This window comes from Tamandua tetradactyla, chromosome 2 (genome assembly GCF_023851605.1).
Source record: "Tamandua tetradactyla isolate mTamTet1 chromosome 2, mTamTet1.pri, whole genome shotgun sequence".
In the NCBI taxonomy this organism is placed as follows: Eukaryota; Metazoa; Chordata; class Mammalia; order Pilosa; family Myrmecophagidae; genus Tamandua; species Tamandua tetradactyla.
Window position 1 is genome coordinate 55,068,323 of NC_135328.1, and position 20,130 is coordinate 55,088,452.

General features: G+C 37.8%; 1 protein-coding gene across 1 annotated transcript in view; it reads right to left on the bottom strand.

Annotated features, from left to right (window-relative positions):
* The window catches only part of MED27 (mediator complex subunit 27), a 333,651-nt gene that overhangs the window by 190,529 nt on the left and 122,992 nt on the right, over positions 1-20,130 (bottom strand). Inside the window, exon 3 of the mRNA XM_077147305.1 lies at positions 800-930. Within this exon, the coding sequence (XP_077003420.1) occupies positions 800-930 (131 nt within the window). The remainder of the gene's footprint in view (positions 1-799; positions 931-20,130) is intronic.

Sequence of the window (20,130 nt, forward strand, 5' to 3'; positions counted from 1 at the left end):
TTTTAATCCATTTTTTGGTTGTAGACCTATTGTAGGTGGAAACTTTCGATTAGGTTGTTTCAACTGAGATACGACTCAGTTCATTTAAGGTGGGTCATAATCCTTTACTGGAGTCCTTCATGATGATAACAGAGAGAAATACCCAGAGAGAGGCCACAGAGGGAAAACAGCCCTGGAGATGCAATGAGAGGACCCATAGACACTCAGTGAGAAAGCCATTGGAATCAGAGGCTGAAAGCAATAGAACCTGGGAGTGAAGGACAGCAGATGCCAGCCATGTGCCTTCCCATATGACAGAGGTGTCCCAGATGCCAGAAGACTTTCTTCAGAGTCCAGGTATCATCCTGCGGATGCCTTATAATTGGGACATTTTCATGGCCCAAGAATTGTAAATTATAAGTTACTAAATTCTCATTGTTAAAAGCCAACCTATATCTGGTATATTGCATTCCAGTAGCTTTAGCAAACCCAAACACTCAGTTGTCTTATTTGTAAAATAAGGACAACTGTACTTTTGTTCTGCCAACTTCGGGAATGTGATAAGGAAACAAATAATAATCTATGCACCTTAAAATCACTTGTGGAAAAGTCAGGCACAAAATACGTAAAACAGGAGCTACATTATGGCCACTCCATAAAGATCTATGTAATACGTTATTTTCATGCTTGGTTTTTAATAGTAATAGATACCTTTTTAAAAAGAAACAATTTTGCAAAATAATAACTTTCCAGTAGGCAAAAACAAAGCACAAATAGAGTTCACTCAGGACAAAAGTACTTTTTCTAACCCCTTACTCACTGAGGTGGTAAGACAAGAGTCGTGGGTTGAGCCTTTGGTCTACGTTTAGCAGACACCCCCATTTGGTTAGCAGAACGTTTCAGTGACTGCTGATTCAAAAGTCCAGATGCTAGACCTGCATGGTACTGCAACTGTAGAGAAAAACAAAACAAAAGGGAATGAAAAATAACACTGGTAAAAGCAGGGCAAGGGTTATTAAACTATTGATACTTGATGCATCCTACTCCCTTAGAATATTTTAAATAATTTCAAATACAACCGTTAATATCCCACTTCAAGGAATTTATTCATAAAGAGATAAATGGACAAAAGGAAAAGAAACTTGAATAGGGTTGTTTATCACTGTGTTACATAATGATGATAAACTGGAAACAATCTAAATGTCCAGTAATGAACTGGGAAATGGGTTAAAAGGTGGAAAGAACTTTACAACATTTTGTTGCATTGAAGAACAAAAACAAGTTATATTGGGCACAAAGAGATATTTGAAAAGATGTTCTCTATATTGTTGACTGTGTATTTCTAAGTAATAACATTCGGGTAATTTTTTTGTTCTTTATTTTCACTACTAGTCATATATTCATATATGCTTTATGCAAATAGTTTTCTTTTTAAATAAATGTTCACTGATATTCATAGAGGCCCTACTTACAATCATCATAAGATGGAAGAAATCCAAGTGTCCATCAACCAAGGAATGGACAAACAAAATATGGCATATACATACAATAGAACAGCATTCAGTCATAAAAAGGAATGACCACACTCTGTGGCAACAAGAAAATGCCACTGGACTGCACTATTCTTTCATGTTTTCAATGTATAAATCACCCAAAGTACCACAAGGTTACAGTTTTCACTGTTACAGTTTTCACTTCGTAAGCTGTTAAAAGTAGATACCATGAAATGGGTTGTCTTAAACAATGGGAATTTATTACCCTACAGTTCAGAGGCTTAGAAAATGCAGGGTAACTGTAGGGTAAGAAAGGTGTTACTCTCTTCCTGAAGGCCAGTTGTCAGTGATCCTTGGTTCCTCTGCCACACAGCAAAGGTGACTGCTAGTCTCTCTCTTCTCTTCTGGGTTTTACTGACTTCAGCTTCTTTTTGGTTCATGGCTTTCTCTCTGTCTGATTTTTATTCTCTCATAAAGGCCTCCAGTAAAAGGATGAAAACTCATCCTGAATGAGGTGGGTCACAACTTAATGGACGGAACCTGATCAAAAGGTCCTACTTACAATGGGTCCACATCCAGACAAATGGATTAAACTTAAGAACATGTTTTTTCTGAGGAACACAGAGCTGCAAACCAACCCCCTTCGCTCTCTGGACACCAAAGAGACATGTTCTTTCCTATTCAAATACACTCATTATACCATAATATTTCAAAAGTCTTAAGTCTTTCAGTAGCAATATTAAGTACTAACGCCTCATCAAAATCGATTTATAGGTGTGGTCCATCCTGGGTACAATTCTCCTCCATCTGTGAAACTATGAAACCTAGAGAAAAGGTCTTTGCTTACAGTACACAATGGAGGATAGGCATAGGATAAACATTCTATTCCCATAGGAAGAGATTAGAAAGCAAACAGGAGTCCTGGGTCCCAAACAATTCTGCAACCTTGCATGGCATACTCTAGTAGATTTCAAAGTCTGGGAGCCATCATGGAATGTTTTCTCCTCAGGGCCTCATGGAACAGTAGCCCAACCTATTCCAAGCACTTGGACAGTGGCATTGCTCTCCCCAAATACTGGACAGAAGTCTTCACTCTCTGAAAACACTGGATTGATGGCCAGACTTGTCATAATTCCTGGTAGGCTCTAACCTCTGAGAACACTGGGGTGACAGCACTCTTTCTGAACAATGGGGCGGAAGGACCACCCTCTCCAAATCTTAGGCACATTCATACTTTCCAAACACGCAAGTAGGCCCACTCTTTTGGTCATTTAAGAGAAGTGGATGGAGAAGTTAATTTCACTTCCATGTATATAGATTGAAGCCATATAATGGGGGTAGGGAAGTAGCATAATTTAAATGGGCACAGTGTCAGCACTCTTTGCTTTGTTCCTGGACAAACTGCTGAGATGCCAGCTTACTTAGAACAGACCATTTTATTTCTCTATTTTTTTAACATGAAGATACAGAAGGTTTCCTTAATGACAAACATAGTTCTGTGAGCTGTTGTTATCATCAATCTCAGTCTCTCTGAAGATGAAAAGAGAAATACTACTAACTCTTTATAAACGCAACAGGCAACTTTAAAAACAAACCACCACTTTGTTGAGTTATAATGTATATAAAATAAATGTATACATTTAAAGCGTACAGTTCAATGAGTTTTGACAAATATATATACCATCCCCAATCAAGACACAAAAAATTTCCGCCACTGCAGAAAGTCCCTTCGTGCCCCTGTGCAGTCAATCTCCTCTAAATCCTACCATCAGAATATTTAGATTCAATATACATCCCATCATTCTTACTCACTGCCAAATGAAGCTTAGATCCAATTTGACATGTGACAATTATTCTTACCTTCCTTTTTTAATCTCATGTTTGTATTTTGTATAAATCTTAAGAGTTGTCACAAATCTTTCTATAATAAAATTATCCTTTCAAGAAAGGTATTTCAATTTTTGAACAGATGTAAATAAAGCATTCAAATGTGAAAATGCCAAACTAAAAATGTGGATTGAGACCATTTATAACATCCAATATGTTTTCTCCTCCTTTCTCAAATTAAGCAAGGTCTTTCAACTATTCATTTAGAATTAACTAAATACACAAACAGTCATTCATTCTGAAGCTCTGATTCAATTTCTTTTCAAAAAGCTCTTCCAAGGCATAGATTTCCTTTGCAGAGTCAGCTATATTACGGCTCATAATAAACTTATGACCACCACATAAAAGGGGCTAGGCCTTGTATGCAAAGAATAATAACCTCCTGAAAAATAAACAGCCTCACCTAAAGTCATTGGGCCGCACAAAATTATAGAGTGAAGAAAACAAAACCAATTGAAATGATTCACTCTCTGAAGCTGCTATAAAAATGACGATATCCAGTGACCCAGTAAGTCTGAAATATCTGTGTTTGGAGTAGCCATACTGCTTTTTAACAGGCTCTTGATTTACTTGGTCAATTTGCTGTGGGAATCTTATGACTGCACAATACAAGGCAAAGATATATCACATTCATAATAAAAGTAGAGCTCTTTCAGGATGGAAATGGGGGACATAATTTGGCTCTAATAAATCATCTAAGACCAGTGAATTTTGCTCAAATTTGTTTTTCTTCTACGGATTTCTTAAATGGGAAATCAATGGAAGCAAGGGACAATACAAGCTTGAAAGACAATGTTTCAAAATGTCAGCTACTTGAGTTTCGATCTTCCCCTACCAGAATTTGCAATGAGTGCAATATGCATGGGGTTTTACGGAATTAAAGGGAAAGACAGCTTGGCAGGAACTCCTTCCTGGCTCAAGGAATAGTATCTCCTTTTGGCTCTCCTTCTTTGCATTTTATTAGGGTCCATGCAAGCTCAGCCATTCTAGCCCTGCTGACTCTTTGAGTAGAAGAGTCCTGCTAACTATGCAGAGTGGCAGGGTGATTTTGCCCACCCGGCATCGTTTTGATCACCTGTTCAAATAACCAAAAAAAACAACAAAATAGCACAAATGCTAACTGCTGTCTGTTTTTTAAAGGTTTTCTTTAAAACCTCTGCCATCTTGGACACTCTCAATTGGACACATGTGGATGGAAGGACTCATTCTCAAAAAGCAAAATCTGTTCTTGAAAGCTGACTCATAATAATTAGTGACATTTGTTAATCATATACACGTATCTCAATTTCCTGAAACATGGTTCTGACTGTCAAGATCTATAAGGGGCCTATTAAATATTTACCAAACCATCTTTATAATGGGAGAAAAGGTCAAAGTTAATAAAACTGACAGGCAGCTCCTGTCCACCCGGATTTGTGTATTATTTAAGCACCAAATACTCCATTCCATGGAACACAATTTTGATTCTGGGAAAATGTTCAGTCAGTCAGTGGTTCTAAAATAGGAGAAGGGTGTTCAGAGCTTATCCACAAATTAACATTAAGAAAGTACCAACCCCCAAAATACTGTCATACGTTTTCAGTTACAGGTTCCAGAGTATTTTCCATAAAAATACATTTCAATAAACATACTTCTCTCCAAATGTCTATAGCATGGAAACAACTGTGTCAAAAACAACTTACCACAGTTCTAAATGTAATTTTTCCATCCAACATAATTTCTCCACTAACCAGTCAAGAATAAAATGAAAATAAGAGAGAACCTCTTCTTTTAACATCCACATCTTATAACTGTGGGGAATGGGAGTGTTTATATGGGGAGTTGGTGGGGGTGAGGTGGTAGTTCTAATATTTACTGGTAGACTGGCACTTAGTAATAGCTATTTCAGCAGAGAACATTTCTCAGTTTCAGTTTTTTAATCTATTAATTTCAACCTTCCATTTTATGAATGACCTCAGATTTTTGTCAGTTCTTGACTTAACACCTTCTTCATAAATTATGTCTATTAATTACCTCTATCCCTGGGAAAATTTCAACAACTCATAATAATTTGGGGGAAAAATATTTAGAATTAGGAAAACCTTGATTTACTGAATATATTTTAAAGTAATGCTGTTTTAATAACATTAAACATGTAAGAAATTTCAAGTGCTGTCAGGCAGGGTCTGGTAAATTTTAATGTATAGATTAAAAGCATCTATAATAAGCATCCCCTTTGGAAATATGCTGATGTGCTCTGCTACTAAGAGAGATGTGTGACCTTACACATTTCACTTCCCTCACTAGAATACATTCATTTTATGTATGTATACACACACATACATATATATACATATATGCATTATAGCTCCAAAATTTGATTGCTCTGTGTTTCTAAAAGAGTTAAAAGGGCATCTGGACACACTTTTAAGGAGTGAAAGTAATGTCCCTACAATATCCATACAGTAAGCTTAATAAATCTTTTGCTCATGGATAGTCTAGGTCTTTATGGCATCTGCTTTTAAGTAAGTCCAAACCATTGGATCCATATTCAATCAACTTTAATATGCTTCAAAATGACATAAACTGGAGGTAATCATATGAAAGGAAATGATGAAACTAGGATTCAAATGCAAAATTTCTGATTTAAGTCTCCCTAGTTAGTTCTTCACTTGCTACACATGTTCCACATTGTTTTAAATGCTTCTACCTGCTCCAAAATAGATAAAGCAAATATTTAGCAATGGACAGACATTTGAGAAGAAAATAAAAGGAAATTCAAAAAACTAATCATGTTCGATATACTAATTAAGCCAGTGGCATTCAATTAGGCCTACTACAAAAAAGCTCACGTGTATACTGGAACATCCCAAGGGGCCATACTATACCATCTCATCGTCATGGGTAACATTCCACCTATGCCAAATGGCCTGAATTTCACTTTAAAAAATCTGATAGTCAAAAATAAAAAAATTTACACAATATATCAATCAAGATATGATTCTCCTAATATGAAAATAATTATTTCTTCCTCAAAGGATTCACCAAAGAATTCTCTGAGGGGAAAAAAAGCTCTCCTAACGTTAAGGTATGATTCACATTATTTTAAAAGTCAATCTATGTATAAACTACATATAAGTTTCTAAGAACAGATTAGATCAAAGGGCCTTGAGAAGGAAGGAAAAATCAAGAGGTTGGGGAGCCCTACTATCTCCTCTTCCAGTCACTCCAGCCTAGTTTCCGTTTTCCAGGCACAGAGATTCTGCTGTTGATACTGGAATTTGGCACCAGAAAAGGAAGCCTTGTGTTATTTCTCAGTCCAGAAGTGAAGCTGGCCACCCAGGTAGATGTATCTCAAGGGCATAAAACTTGTAACTTATTACCCTGTAATCTCTACAATGTCTAGGATAGAGCATTGCACAGAGGATACACTCATGAATCCGTCAACTAAGTGGAGTGGAAGATTAGTGAAAGGGCTGTAACCTGGCCTGTCACGGTAGCAAATTCAGAGAAAAGACTGGCTCCACCCAACAGTCCTCTTATGACTGTCCTCTGGAGAAAGCAAACACACTGCTTTGCAGCAGGTGCTTTGCAGGTGTTCACTGTCATGACAGATCAATGAAAGAATCCTCTTCTTTCCCTTATTCTAATTGCCCAAAAAGTAGGCATGTCTGAACCTCAATGCAAGTTTGAGTTCAGAAAAAAAGGCGTCTGAATACACTACACTGGGATTATTTCTAATCATATAAATCTAATGCCAGAGAAGAGCTTTAGAGATGCCATCCCCACTTCCCATTTTATGGGAAAAAATATCCCAATCTTAAGAGGTCACTTGCCCACCCATATGATAAAAAAAAGGTAGGCCATACAGGGTTCACTTTACAGATCTTACTAAGGTAAGTGTGTTGCATCTTTCTAAGTGGAGAAACTGTCCTTTGTTATCTTTGCTTTCAGCAAAGAAAAACACTGATTGCTCTTGGACAGGCAACTAGACCACACTAAGGCAGCAGCGATGTTTGTACCACTAACATTTGCTGGCTCTCATTTACTCCCTTCACTCTAACTTCTTTTAAGCACTAAGATGTTATATATATTTTTCCCTTCTACTGACTTGTCATGTGAAGCTAATAAATTTGGGGAAGTTTCAACCTTACCATTTTAATATTATTCAGGATTAAAAACCTTGCAGAAAAAAAATCAAGAAACCACACAAATTTTAATATAGTCAAAAAATCTAATTTCGATACTCAGTAATAACAAATTCAACCATTACAGCAATTTTAACATTGTTCTATGATGCAGGGATTGTGCTACTGCCTAATGGGTATGTATAAATTCTCATTTTTCAGAGCAAACCACATGTATAACCACATGCTTTTACTTCAAGATTCTCTTTGAGAATTTGTGTAATATATAATGACAGAAACAAGGAACTGTATCATCCATGAAGTCCCACTTCACCTGCAAATTACTGACCAAAATAGTTAGAGCTAGCTGGCCTGAGTACCTTAAAAAATCCTTTCAAGGTACCACAATAAAAGCTCATAGCCACAATCTGAGGACTGTATGACATCTGGGTAAGTCATATCACATACAACTGGGATGTGTATTTGCAAAAATGGGGGCAGGATGTAATTTGAGATTCTCAAACAATCATAATTCCTCAAACCATTAAACTATTAACTAAAACCAAGATTTGTGCAAAACCAGGAACATTTCTTCACCACTTTAAGGGGGAAACGCTTTGGCCCTCATTATTAAAATAAGTTTTGTTTCCAGTTAATGAGGAAGAACTATTTATGATGGTCAAGCTCTAGTTCTTCTGAATATAACTCTAAGCAAAGAAACAGGCAAGTGTTTGGTATTATCTATGCCAAGGAAAACAATGACAGAAAATACCACAAATCTAATCATGTGCTGGGTTTTTATCTAAATATCAGATAATATTAGCTTCTTTCCTCCTTTTATTTCCTCACACTTCTTTCAAACAGCTAATATAACAGAAAAAAAAAAAACCAACAACTTAGATTTGAGTTTTTAAAGGTAAATGATCTTTCTTTCTATTTGGTCAAAACAGCATCAATAAACCTTAAGAAGGAAGCCTCCAATTTACTTGCCTACTTGTTCTTTGCTGGGAAGCTAGGTTTCAGGCCTTTCAATTACTTTGAAAGCAGGACCACAAGTCAGGGCTATGTTTCCTGCTCACTACAGCATCTTCTACATGCCAAATGCCATCTGGGTTTTTTGTTTTTCCTACATATTAATCACCAAATGTCCAAACTTCAAAAACTGCCAAAGAAGTAAATAGAAAAAAACAGCTGATTTTTCTTAAATATTTATAACGTTTAAGGCTGTTAAGAATTTTCCACTGGAACTTCCCAGAACTCACACCTTTATTAATAAACCTTACTCCACAACTGCTCCTATTTACACTACAGCTGTAGGCATGTTATCATACTTCAAAAATGCCAATCAGCTGGAAGAGATATCACTCACATATCTGAACAGATTCACTAACAAAGCAAACTGAGTGTGGCTAAAAATAGAGGCAACAACCATCATAGAAACGATTCGCAAAGGAATAAAGGCTAAAAAAAGCAAAAAAGAAAGACAAGCAATAAACACTAAAAGAGAAAAAAAGACAGATAAAGATATACAAAGTCTGCTATTATCCCTGCCTGCTTTTAACCATCCCTTATTTCATATGGCACTCTTATTCCTTTGCCCTGCATTCTTTCAGAAAGCAATGCACAGGGTCATAAAGAAGTATTATATTGGAGAGTCACCTGGCCACTTCAGAAGACACAGACAGGAAATATACATAGAATTAAGGCAGAATTTGACAGGGCACCAATGAGAGATTAAATGAATGGTGACAATGAGTAAGAATATTACCTCTGAAAAGGCACAGTGGACAATCTTGTTGTCTATACTCCTATTAGAGGGAGAATTCCATGTCAGAGTATAGAATTGTGGTGCTTAAATCACTACAGAACAATTATCCATTACACACTACACACTATACTCTACAAAAACAGAATGTGTACTTGACTTTTTCTGTTAACACTAAAGACAGAAGTAGCAGGGATGAATAATACATTCCTGAATTATCTTTATACTTCCATTAGAAATGCAGAATACTTAGTTTTTAAATGCATATTGGTTTTTAAATACTAGTTTTTAAGGCTTAGATCAAAAGTTGATAAATGTTAAGGACAGAATTATGTCCAAGGGTCCACTGTAAATCTGGAATTCTATGGTGTCAAATATTTATCTCCGAAAATGCAGTCTGAGATTGGCTGCCTAGTATAAAAATCAACACTGGTGAAATTTAAATATACGGATGCAATGCAAACATTTCACTAATCACCAAAAGTCTCAATTAAGGTAGTGAGGTAGTGGGGAAAGGTCTCTTGCTGATATCTTATGTTTGATATTAGTGCAAGTCTAGGCTCTGAAAGGCAAACTCGGCAAACTCACCAGGAACAAGGAAGGATAAAGGAGTTCAGGCAAAGGCTTTATTTCAGGGAGAAACAAAGCCGCCCGGGCAGAGTTTCCAGGGAGAGAGAAATGGCTGCACCGAGGTGGCAGGAGACAGAGTTTTACGGCTTTGGGTGCCATGTGCCTTCTCACTAGAGAGACAGACCCTGAACTTCACTGGCATTCTTGAACCAAGGTATCTTTCCATGGATGCCTTAGATTGGACATTTCTATAGACTTGCTTTAATTGGGACATTTTCTCAGCCTTAGAACTGTAAACTAGCAACTTACTAAATTCCCCTTTTTAAAAAGCCATTCTGTTTCTGGTATATTGCATTCTGGCAGCTAGCAAACTAGAACACCATGGTTTGCCAAACCCCAACCAAAATCATTCCCATTAACCCTAAAGAACACCTAGGTTTCTATCTGAGATTCTAGAAAAGCTCCACACACTAAGATTACTCTGTAGAAACCCACACTCTCCAGGTGGTTCCTAGGCCAGGTAAGTTTTGAAACCCAGAGGGGCCAGCCTCTCGAAGAACACCAACTAATTCCATCCCTCTATCCTATATTGTTGACACCCCCTTCCAACATGAAAACGTTAGAATGGGAATAGCCTATTCTATTCCCATTCTATTCAAATATCCCTAAAGATTGGGAGAAGGATCAAAGGAGAATGAGGAGTTACAAAAGAGAAGTTAGGATTTAACAAATGAGTTATGACTGCTGAATCATTATACTGATACTTCTTTCAGTCTCCAGTGTCTTAGAGCATTTAGAAATTGTGGCATTGTAACTTATACCAAATTCTGAAATCTGTTCTATAGCCACTTGTTATAATGTATTTTGAAATGTACTGCTTTTTTAAGTATATGCTGTATTTCACAATAAAAAATATTAAAAAAAAAATTTTTTTAAAAAAGGAAGCTGGGATAAGGTTGTCATAAAAATATCATTCAGATGGACATTTCTTATGGGCTATGTGCTTCTGTTCCCTTTAATACTGAAGCACAATAGGCTTTAAATCTAGAAACTAAAGTGATTATACATTTTGAACTCTTAGTGATAAACCTTACTATTTACCTGGGACTAAGTATAGTGTGGATAACCCTGAGGATATCCATCTCTGAATCATTCAACTACCTTAGCACCTACAACTTTTTAAACGATGGTTCATATGATTCTCACTTATACTCTATGGGGAAGTAATGACATAAACTTTACAGACAAACTATTTACTAGTCAGAGAAATGAGTCTTACGGAATCATATCCAAAATCACTTAGTTACTTGATGATAAACCAAGATAACTATTATATTTTGACACACAGATCCTATTCACATTACAACAAAGTAATCTGAGTTCAATTTTCCACAGAGTGGAAACTGAATTACAACCCAGAAATTTCACCAGAACAAAGCTGGGTTTGGATGCCGAGTAGACAACACAAGCAACATCCAGCATTTCCATGCCCCGCTTTCACCCAGGGCTTATTCTTGCAGACCAACATCCCTTGAGTTTTCTTCCCTGGATGCTGATTGGTAGGCTGAGAGTCCCTTGCTCCTTTGCACGCTTCCTCTAAGTTTCAGACCTGCATCTCGGACAAGGAAGCCTCCATAGCTTCCTCTGTGGTCCTTCCTTCAGGACTCAGGGTCTTTCTGGAGGAAATGCTCTTTCCTCCAAAATAATACCCTTCTGTTAGTGCTGATCTGCAGTGCCTCAAAGTCTCGTTCACCCTCCCCTTTACTATTTCATATTGCCCCTTCTTTACAGACTCTTAGTTTAAACCATTGGAGTACATTCTTTTCCTGCCAGTGCCCTTACTAATTATACTGTTAAATCATATAGATACTTGAATTTCCTTTAATTAGTTATTCTGAAGAAGGAAATTTGCCAAGAAAAATAATAATCAATTTAAATTTACATTATAGAGAAAAGCATGTGATTTCTAATTCTGACCAATGAGAACCACATTTTCCCTGTTCTTGTGGTATTATAGTACTAGAAATGAAATACAATAATGTTGAATTATTTTTAACTTTTTCCTGTAAAAGAAATATATGTGTGTGTGTGTGTGTGTATATAAATATACTTATATATTACCACAAGGACTCTTTGATTCATTTGCTTTTGGTTAGAACTGCAGCATTTGGGAGGCCTGGCATCCCTGAGAGAAAATGTGTTATTTGGGATCAACTGTTGGGTAAGGATAGTTTTAAATAGTTTTCACTGTATTTGAGGCTTTTGCTGCTAGTGACAACTTTAATATTCCATTAGAACTTAGCTTGCTGGTACCTATTTACAACAACAGAACAATAAATACCTAATCACTTAAAAAAAAAAAAAAAAAAAAAAAAAGATGTGCCTGGACATGAATCCTAGATCCTCTCCTTAACTGAATGTGCAGCCTTGGGTGAGTTTTTTAACTTTCCAAAGCCTCAGTTCTCTTCTCCTATTAGTGAAAAACACTGCTAACTCAATGCTACTCGATTTCTCTAGAAACTGGGAGGTCATGGCGCAACACACTCAGGTCCTTGGAGTTATGAGGGTTAGTATATGAAAAGTGCTAAGCAAAGTAGCTAGCACAAAGAACAAACTAATAAATGTTAACTATGATTACTATTAATGGACTGAAGTTATCAAGCCATTAACAAGTCTTAGTAGTGAATGAGCCAATACCTTGAAAGCATTGGTTCTGATGAAAAAACCTTAGAGGAAACTGGTCAAAAAAACGTCTGGCTGAGGAATGGAAAGGGAAACTATGGTGTACACATACAATGAATACTGAGAGACCACAAGAAGGAATTAAGTTGTGACACATGCAACTAGGTGTATGAACCTTAAGGACAGTATGTTGAAAGAAATGTCAGGAACAAAAAGACGAATATTATTATGCCTCAATCATATGGACTAACTATACTATAAAAACCCGGTGAACTGAAGTCAAGAACATGGGTTATCAGGTTGGGGCCTATTGTAAAGGATCCTAGATGGTAAGCTCTTAGAGCAGTTATATATGCTCAGGAGTTATAACTGTTATTTTTAAATTCTGAGATACTGAACTGATTGTATGTAACTTGGTCTTTCCCAGAAACTGAGGGTATTTATATGACACATGAAACTCAGAGTTAGAGCTCTGAAGCAATGAAAATCAGCAGTACTCCAACAGGAACTGTTTTAAAAGTTGAAAAAGTGATCAGATTTTGACTAGAAATATGAAGGAAGCTGATCGGCATAGGACTAAGGTAAATCAGAATACAGGGTAAAGGATGATATCATACGTATCTTAAAATTTCAACTTTTGTGTGAGGCCAAAGAGAGGATGTTAATTTGGTGCGAAATTTATATTTTCATTAGTGCATTACCTAATTTGACTTGTACAATCAATTTAGTTGAACACATGGAATCTTTAATAGGCAAAGAAGTATTTGCAAAGTCCCCTTGGGGGACTGGGGAGAAAGGAAGTATTCAACTTCCCCATTTGGAGAATTTCTGATATTCTCACAAGCAGTGGGGACAACCAAATCAATAGGCTGAGCCCTCGATCTTGGGGTTGGCCCATATGAAACTTATTCCTGCAAAGGTCAGACTAAGCCTACTTTAAATTATGCCTAAGAGTCACCCCAGAGAACCTCTTTTGTTGCTCAGATGTGGCCTGTCTCTCTAAGCCAACTCAGCAGGTGAACTCACTGCCCTCCCCGCTAGGTGGGACAGGACTCCCAAGGGTGTATATTTCCCTGGCAACGTGGTACAGAACTCCCAGATGACCCAGGACGCAAAATCAAGGAATTGAGAAAGCCTTCTTGACCAAAAGGGGAAAGAGAAAAATGAGACAAAGTTTTAGTGGCTGAGAGATTTCAAACAGAGTTGAGAGGTCATCCTGGAGGTTATTCTTATACATCATATATATATATATGTATATATATATATATGTATATTGCTTTTTAGTTTATGGTGTATTGGACTGGCTGTAGGGAAATACTTGAAACTGTTGAGCTGTGTTCCAGTAGCCTCGATTCTTGAAGACAACTGTATAAAGATACAACTTCTACAATGTGACTCTGTGATTGTGAAAACCTTGTGTCTGATGCTTCCTTTATCCTGAATATGGCCAGATGAGTAAAAAAAATGGATAAAAATAAATAAAGAATAGGGTAGATAAGGGATAAAATAAATTGGGTAGATGGAAATACTAGTGGTCAATGAATGGGAGGGGTAAGGTGTATGGGATGTATGAACTTTTTATTTTTTCTTTTTATTTCTTTTTCTGGAGTGATGCAAATGTTCTAAAAAATTATCACAATGATGAATATACAAGTATGTGATGATATTGTGAGCCACTGACTGTATACCATATATGAAATGTAAGTGTTTGAAGATTTGTCAAAAGAAATATATATATTTTTTGTATGCCGTATAGTGGGGGGGGGGGGTCACATTTCATTCTTTTTCCATGTGACTATCCCATTATTGCAGCACCATCTGATGATGGGGGTGGGGGTAGTGGAGTTCATGGGCTGAGAATCGAACTGGTTCACCTGCATGGCAGGTGAGAATTCTACCACTGAACTGCCCTTGCACCCCCATTTCACAATACAAATATTATAAAACTAAACTAAACTAAACAGGTCTGGAGCTTTCAAGAAGATGGCAGAATAAGATAGGCTGAGTTCAGCCCTACTCCAAGGAACAGCTAGAGAAGTGACAGAAAAACAATCAGGACAGTGTTTCCAGGTTATAAGTGACCTAAGAGGGTCATCTACACTCCATAGGAAGACCCAGGTTGCAAAAGCTGAGGAACTGAGACACAGAAAACAGAAGAACATCCAGATAATACAAACAACCTAATGTGCTTTGTTCTAGTTTGCTAGCTGCCAGAATACAATATACCAGAAACAGAATTGTTTTTAAAAGGGGGAATTTAATGAGTTGTTAGTTTACAGTTCTAAGGCCAAGAAAATGTCCCAATTAAAACAAGTCTGCAGAAATGTCCAATCTAAGGCATCCATCCAGGGAAAGATACCTTGGTTCAAGAAGGCCAATGAAGTTCAGGGTTTCTCTCTAAAATGAGAAGGCACATGGCAAACACAGTCAGGGCTTCTCTCTCATCTGGAAGGGTATGTAGCAAACACGGCGTCCATCTGCTAGCTTTCTCTCCTGGCTTCGGTTTCATGAAGCTCCCCAGGAGGCATATTCCTTCTTCATCTCTAAAGGTTGCTGGCTCATGGACTCTCTGCTTCGTGGTGCTGCAGCATCCTCTGCTCTCTCTGAATCTCATTCTCCAAAACGTTTCCTCTTTTATAGGACTCCAATAAACCAATCAAGACCCACCCAAATGGATGGAGACATATTGTCACCTAATCCAGCTTAACAACCACTCTTGACTAAATCACATCATCCAGGGAGATGATCTGATTACAGTTTCAAACATACAGTTTTGAATAGGGATTATTCTACCTTTACGAAATGGGATTTTGATTAAAACATAGCTTTTCCAGGGGGCATACTTCCTTTTAAGCCAGCACATGCCTCTTTCCAAATGGAGGCCCAAAGCTCTCAGGAATGCATGGATAGGGAGATGGGGACTAGGAATTAAGCCAAGATGTGTTCCTTGAACGTGCTACACCCACATACGCCACCTCCGCCCTGCAATCGACACTTCCTGAACCCCACCCCTACCCGAACCCCACCTCACACCAACCACAATGCACTCTAAGCACCCCTGCCCCAACCCCCCAACCCATGCATCCCTGCCCCACACCCCCAGCCTGAGCATATGCGCACGACTACCCCAGCCTGTCCCACCTCTACAGTGCAAATGCAAACTCTCGCCCCCTCCCACCTAGGAAACACGCACTAACACGCAGCCCTTGCACTCCCCCTCCCCTTCCCTGTCCCATGCAGGTCCTCATCTGCACATCCCTACACCCTCATCCCTGGACCATGCAGTCACATAACTCTGCCTAGAGCCCAGACCTCTGGACATGTGCACATCAGCTTCCTGCCACCCCAGACTCCCCCCTCAACACACACACATATTCATGTACTGCCTGCCCTGGCCCCCACCATGGCACCCATGCATCCAGGGCAACACCCACGCATCTGGGCTGGCACCCACACATCCAGGTCAGCACCGATGCATCCAGGCCACTCCCCTGTACCACTGCACCTTGACCCACTGGCCCCAAGCACCATGAGCACACCCGCCTCAATCCCCAGCTCCGTGCAATTGCTCACCCACACATTCAGGCTACACCCACCCCCAGATCACACAGCTGTACAACTCTGCCCCTCACGCCACCTGAGCTCTACATACACACATCAGCATCCCATCACACCATACCTGCGTGAATGTAGTCCTGATGACCAAATTAAATCACTGGAGTAGTCGCAGACTTTGATTAATTGTTCCAAAGGTGTTCATACAACTCTACTAAATAAAATCAGTGGATTGGCTAATGACATAAAGGAGATCAAGAAGACAATAGTAGAGCATAAAGACTAATTTGAAAGAGTAAGTAGAAAAACAGTAGATATCACAGAGATTAAGATGCTGTAGACCAAATCAAAAATATATTAGAGGGCAGGCCATGGTGGCTCAGCAGGCAAACTTCTTGCCTGCCATGCCAGAGACCCAGGTTTGATTCCTGGTGCCTGCACACGCAAAAAAAAAAAAAAAAAAAAAAAAAAATCACACACACACACACACACACTAGAGAGACACAATAGCAGAACTGATGAGGTAGAAGAAAGAATAAGTAAACTAAAGGACAAGACAACTGATTTCAAATGCACAAAGAACAAAAGGCAAAAAAGATGGAAAATTTTTGTCTGGATCTCAAGGAAATGATGGACAAAACAAAGTACACAAATATAAAAATAATCAGTGTCCCAGAATGAGAAGAGAAGAGTGAAGGTCTAGAAAGATCAGTAGAGGATACAATGATACAATGAGGGGAAACTTACCAATCTTTATAAAAGACAAATATGCAAATCAACGAAGCCCAAAGAATGCTAAATAGAATGAATCCAAATAGTTCTACTCCAAGACACATACTAATCAGTCTTTCAAATGTTGGAGAGAAGCAGAAAATCCTGAAAACCACAAGGGAAAAACAATCTATTATATACATGGGAAACCACATAAGACTGAGTTCAGAGTATTCAACAGGCACTATGGAGTTCAGAAGGCAGTGGTATAATATCCTGAAAGGCAAAAACTTTCAGCCAAGAATTCTGTACCCAGCCAAACTGTCCTTCAAAATGAGGGAGATATTAAAATTTTCACAGACAAACGAAGGCTGAGAAAATTTGTCAACAAGAGACTGGTCCTAAAAGGAATACGAGAGGGAGTTCTCTTGACTGAAAAAAATAGACAAGAGAGGGAATTCTGGTGGAGGGCACAGAACTGCACAGTATCAGTAAGGGTAACTCAAAGGAAAAAAAGAGTAAGATAGAAAAGATTATATCATAGATGTGACAAACAAAATCCAAAGGATTTGTCCCTAAAGAGTGGGAGAAAGATCAAAGGTGATGGTAGAGTTACACACAGAAGGTCAGGTTTAACAAATGAATATGAGTGGTAAATCATTATACTGATATTTCTTTTAGCCTCCAGCATCTTAAAGCAGGTGGAAATAAAAACCGAAAATTGTGGAATTGTAACCCATAGAAAACTTTAAAATCTGTTTTATAACTACTTGTTAAAATATACTTAGAAATGTATTGCTTTTTTGCATATAGGTTATAATTCACAATAAAAAAAGAAAACATCAAAAAAAAAACAAAACAAAGGATAAGATGGTGGATTCAAGAAATGCCTTTACAGTAACAACTTCAAATGTTAACAGACTAAACTTCCAATTATAAGATACAGATTGACAGAATGGATTAAGAAATACGATACAGCTATATGCTGATTATAAGAGATTCGTCTTAGAGGATACAAATAGATTGAAAATAAAAGGATTGGAAAAGTTGTTCCATGCAAGCTGTAACCAAAAGAAAGCAGGAGTAGCTACAACAGTATCAGACAAAATAGACTTTAAATGTAAAGATATCATAAGAGACAAAAAAGGACATTATATATTAATAACAGGGACAATTCACCAAGAAGAAATAACAGTCATAAATGTTATGCTCCCAGTCAAGGAGCTCCAAAGTACATGAGGCAAACACTGGCAAAACCGAAAGGAGCGAGGCACAGTTGAATAACAGCAGGAGACTTCTACATACCACTCTTCTCTATAGATAGAACCACCAGACAGAGGATCAACAAAGAAATGGAGAACTTAAAACAATTTGATAAATGAATTAGACCTAACAGACATATATAGATCATTATACCCCAAAACAACAGGATATACATTCTCCTCTAGCACTCATGGAACATTGTCCAGGATAGATCATATGCTGGAGCACTAAATTGGTCTTTAAAATTTACAAACACTGTAATTAGTCAAAGCACTTTCTCTCATCACAATGGAATGAAGCTGGAAATCAATAACCACAAAAGAACAAGGACTTTCATAAACATATGGTGATTAAGTAACACACTTTTAAATAACCAGTGGGTCAAAGAAGAAATTGCTAGAGAAATCGGAGACAAATGAAAGTGAGGATATGACATATCAGAACTTTTGGGATGCAGCAAAGGCAGTGCTGAGAGGGAAATTTACTGCCAGAAATGCCTATATTAAAAAAGAAGAAAAAGCAAAAATTGAGGATGGAACTGCTCACCCAGGAACAAGACAAAGAACAGCAAACTAGTCCCAAAGCAAACAGAAGAACAGAAATAAAGATTAAAGCAGAAATAAACAAACCGGAGAACAAAAGAACAGAAAGAATCAATAAACCCAAAAGCTGGCTCTTTGAGAAAATCAATAAAATCGATGGACCACTAGCAAGGCTAACAAGGAAAAAAAGAGAGAGAATGCAAATAAAAAAAATCAGAAATGAGAGCGGGGTTGCTAACACGGACCATGAAGAAGTGAAAAAAAAAAACATCGTAAGAGGACACAATGAACAACTATTCACCAACAAACTACACAAGCTAAATGAGATGGACAAATTCCTGGAAACACACAAAAAAACTACACTGACTTGAGAAGAAATAGAAGATCTCAACAAACCAATCACAACTAAAGAAATCCAATCAGTCATCAAAAATGTTCCTACAAAGAAAAGCCCAGGGCCAGATGGCTTCACAGGGGAATTTTACCAAACATTCCAAAAAGAACTAACACCAATCCTGCTCAAAATTGCCCAAAAAACCGAGGAAAAAAATACTACCTGTTCTAGTTTGCTAGCTGCCGGTATGTAATATACCAGAAACGGAATGGCTTTTAAAAGGGGGAATTTAATGAGTTGCTAGTTTGCAGTTCTAAGGCCGAGAAAATGTCCCACTTAAAACAAGTCTATAGAAATGTCCAATCAAAGGCATCCATCCAGGGAACAATACCTTGGTTCTAGAAGGCCAATGAAGTTCAGGATTTCTCTCTCAAGTGAGAAGGCACATGGTGAACACAGGGCTTCTCTCTCAGCTGGAAAGGCACATGGTGAGCATGGCGTCATCTGCTAGCTTCTCCTGGCTTCCTGTTTCATGAAGCTCCCTGGGAGGCATTTTCCTTCTTCATCTTCAAAGGTTGCTGGCTTGTGGACTCTCTGCTTCGTAGTGCTGAAGCATTCTCTGCTCTCTCCAAATCTCCTTCATTCTCCAAAATGTTTCCTCTTTTACAGGACTCCAGAAACTTATCAAGACCCACCCAAATGGGTGGAGACATGTCGTCACCTAATCCAGTTTAACAACCACTCATGATTAAATCACATCTCCAGGGAGATGATCTGATTACAGTTTCAAACATACTGTATTAAATAGGGATTATTCTGCCTTTATGAAATGGGATTTAGATTAAAACATGGCTTTTCTAGGGGACACATCCTTTCAAACCAGCATACTACCTAACTCATTTTATGAAGTTAACATCATTCCACTTGGTCATGGTGTATAAATCTTAATACCAAACCTGGGTAAAGATGCTATAAGAAAGGAAGACTACAGGCCAATCTCCCTAATGAACACAGATGCAAAAATTCTCAACCAAATAATAGCAAATCGATACGATGATATAGTGAACCACTGACTACACACTTTGGATGATTACAATGTATGTGAATATATAGTATATACCAATAAAAAGTAAATTAAAAAAAGATCAAAGGAAAAGGTGGAAATGTTACTGTGTGATTATGAAAACCTTGTGTCTGATGTCCCTTTTATCTACCTTGTCAACAAAGGAGTAGAACATATGGA